Source organism: Pteropus vampyrus, unplaced genomic scaffold (assembly GCF_000151845.1).
Source record: "Pteropus vampyrus isolate Shadow unplaced genomic scaffold, Pvam_2.0 Scaffold632, whole genome shotgun sequence".
NCBI lineage: Eukaryota > Metazoa > Chordata > Mammalia > Chiroptera > Pteropodidae > Pteropus > Pteropus vampyrus.
In genome coordinates, this window is record NW_011889413.1 from 271,487 (window position 1) to 273,849 (window position 2,363).

The 2,363-nt window shown below is 47.7% G+C and overlaps 1 protein-coding gene across 1 annotated transcript in view; it reads left to right on the forward strand.

Annotated features, from left to right (window-relative positions):
- Positions 1-2,363, forward strand: part of MCM3AP (minichromosome maintenance complex component 3 associated protein) — a 44,179-nt gene that overhangs the window by 28,184 nt on the left and 13,632 nt on the right. The window contains exons 19-20 of the mRNA XM_023525812.1: positions 1-80; positions 1,672-1,822. Of these exons, the coding sequence (XP_023381580.1) occupies positions 1-80; positions 1,672-1,822 (231 nt within the window). The remainder of the gene's footprint in view (positions 81-1,671; positions 1,823-2,363) is intronic.

Consider the following 2,363-nt stretch of genomic DNA (forward strand, 5'->3'; position numbering starts at 1 on the left):
GGGCGGGAGCGTGTCTTTTGGAAGCTGGTGCTGGTGTTGCCTGCTGACGGAGAGGAGCAGTCCCCGGGGAGGCCTGGCAGGTCAGGGAGGCTTTCCCTCTGGGGGGGTTCATTGCTGAGAAAGCAGCCTGGGGAGGTGCAGTGGCTTCTCCCGTGACACAGGGGCCGGCCACGGTGTCAGAGCTGTGTGTTCCTCTCGTGTGTGGTGGGAACCCCGACACGTAGGTTTATGTTTTGGTGCTTATACTTGCAGTCTGTTTTGTTGGCGATTTGAAGTTGGCACTTTATTAAAAATTTTATTCTGTGAACTTGGCGATAGTCTCTGTGAAAGCATTTAAGCGTAGATATTTAAAGCCATCTAAGGTACATCGATTAGAACGTGCTTAATTTTAACGTCTTGGGGAAGACAGTATGGTGTGCTGTAGTTCCATTTTTTCCTCCTTAGGAAGACACTTGGGCATTTTAAAAAAGAAGTCCAAAAAATTCACGTAGCATCATTTCCTGTAACCAAATCGTTTTCAGAAACCATACTCTTAAAGCAACTACAAAACATGTTACTTTTTTTTTTTAGTAGCTTCATTGTCGTAAATTGCACCCATTTAAAGTGTCCATTTTACCGATTTTTAGTATTTTCGCAGAGTTGACACTCATCACACTGTCTTAACTGCAGAACGATTTTTCACTTCAAAAAGAAACCCCCATGTGTATTAGCAGCCGCTCTCCATCCTTCTTCACCCCAGCCCCTGGCAGCCGCCTCTCTGCTTTCCATCCCTATGTGTTTGCCTGTCTGCGTCCCATCTAAATGGAACCCTACAGGATGTGGTAGCTATGACATGTCTTCACTCACCGTCCATGTTCTCTAGGTCCATTCGTGTTGTAATGAATGTGTCAGCCCTCCGTTCCTTTTTGTGGCTGAATAACATGCCATGGCGTGACCTGTCACATTTCATCTGTTCATCAGTTGCTGGGCACATCTGGGCTGCTTCTGCTGCTTGGTGATTGTGACTAGCGCTGCTGCGAACCTTTGGGTTTCAGTGCCTGTGTGGACGTCTGTCTTCTTGGTTCCATACCAGGGTGCGGGATTACCGCGTTGTCTGGGAACTCCGTGTTTCAGTCTGAAGGTCTGCCAGGCTGCTTTCCACGGCGGCCGCACCGTTTCACATTTCTGTCAGCGAGTATGAGGGTACTAAGTTCCCTGAATATGTTGTTTCTTAAGCAGGAACACATGCAGGTTAAGGGAAAAGAAAAGTCACACAGCTAAGTGAAGGTGAGGGTTGTGGTGTTTTAAAAGTATTAAAATGTTCATTTCTTAAAAGATGTTTTCTGATTTGCTAATTTCGTTAGGATGTACACATCCTCAGAATTCTTAATGAGAATTTGATTCTGTAAAACGCATATGCTTTAAACTCTAAGGAGCTTTCTGCTGCTCAGAATCTTCTCAGTTGCTCTAGGATCTTAACCCACACTCGCAGGAAGCAGCTTCACGAGTGAGCCTTCCTCCTCCCCGAGTAGATAGCCCGGGAGAGCTCTGTCCAGAGCCGCCTCACCGTGAGGGTCTTGTCTGTGGACCTACACCTGTGTGGTGTTTCTCTTTCTGACTTCTGGTCCTGAAAATCTTTATTGTTCAGAGTTAGAATTAGATTCTTCAAGTGTTGTTTTCTTTTATTCACAGAATTCTAGCAAATTGGTTAAAGGTCAAGTTCATGGGAGGTAACGACTGGGATGACACATGCAGTGGTGCTGGTGGGATTCAGACACTCGCGCTGTTCAATGCGCTCAGCAGCAAAGGGAACCAAACGATTTCTGTCAACGTGTGTGTAAAGGTGAGTGACCATCACCGCATGTGTTCACCTCTGTCATTCTCTTGCTTTGACTCACTCCCCGACATCACTGGACCCTTGTAAACACCTGAAGTGGTTTTGAAAGAACATGGGAGGCTCAGAAGCAAGGGTCACGTCTTCCCCAGTGTGTCTGGACGGCATCCCCCGGGCACCTGTCTGGTGGGAGATGGCTGGCTGGAGCCCATGATGCACTGAGCCCTAACCGTCTCCGGTCATAGGCTCCTTTGAGAACTTGGTGAGAACTCAGAACCGCCCTGACGAGGGCACAGATGCTGTTGTGCACATCACTCAGAGGGCCTGGGCTTTGCCTGCCTCTGGTACTTAACCTAGGGGAGGTGAGAGATGGAGCACTCCACAGAAACGCGGTGACTGCCATGTCTCACGCGGTCTTAAAACAGCTTCCTGATAGGTCAGAGGAACCAGTTAGCAAAAGACTGACAGAGTTTAATCTTGTGCAGTTGTCACTGGACTTGATCCCAGCTACTGTGTAGGTCCAATACTGGACATTTCAGGTTAGTTTTTC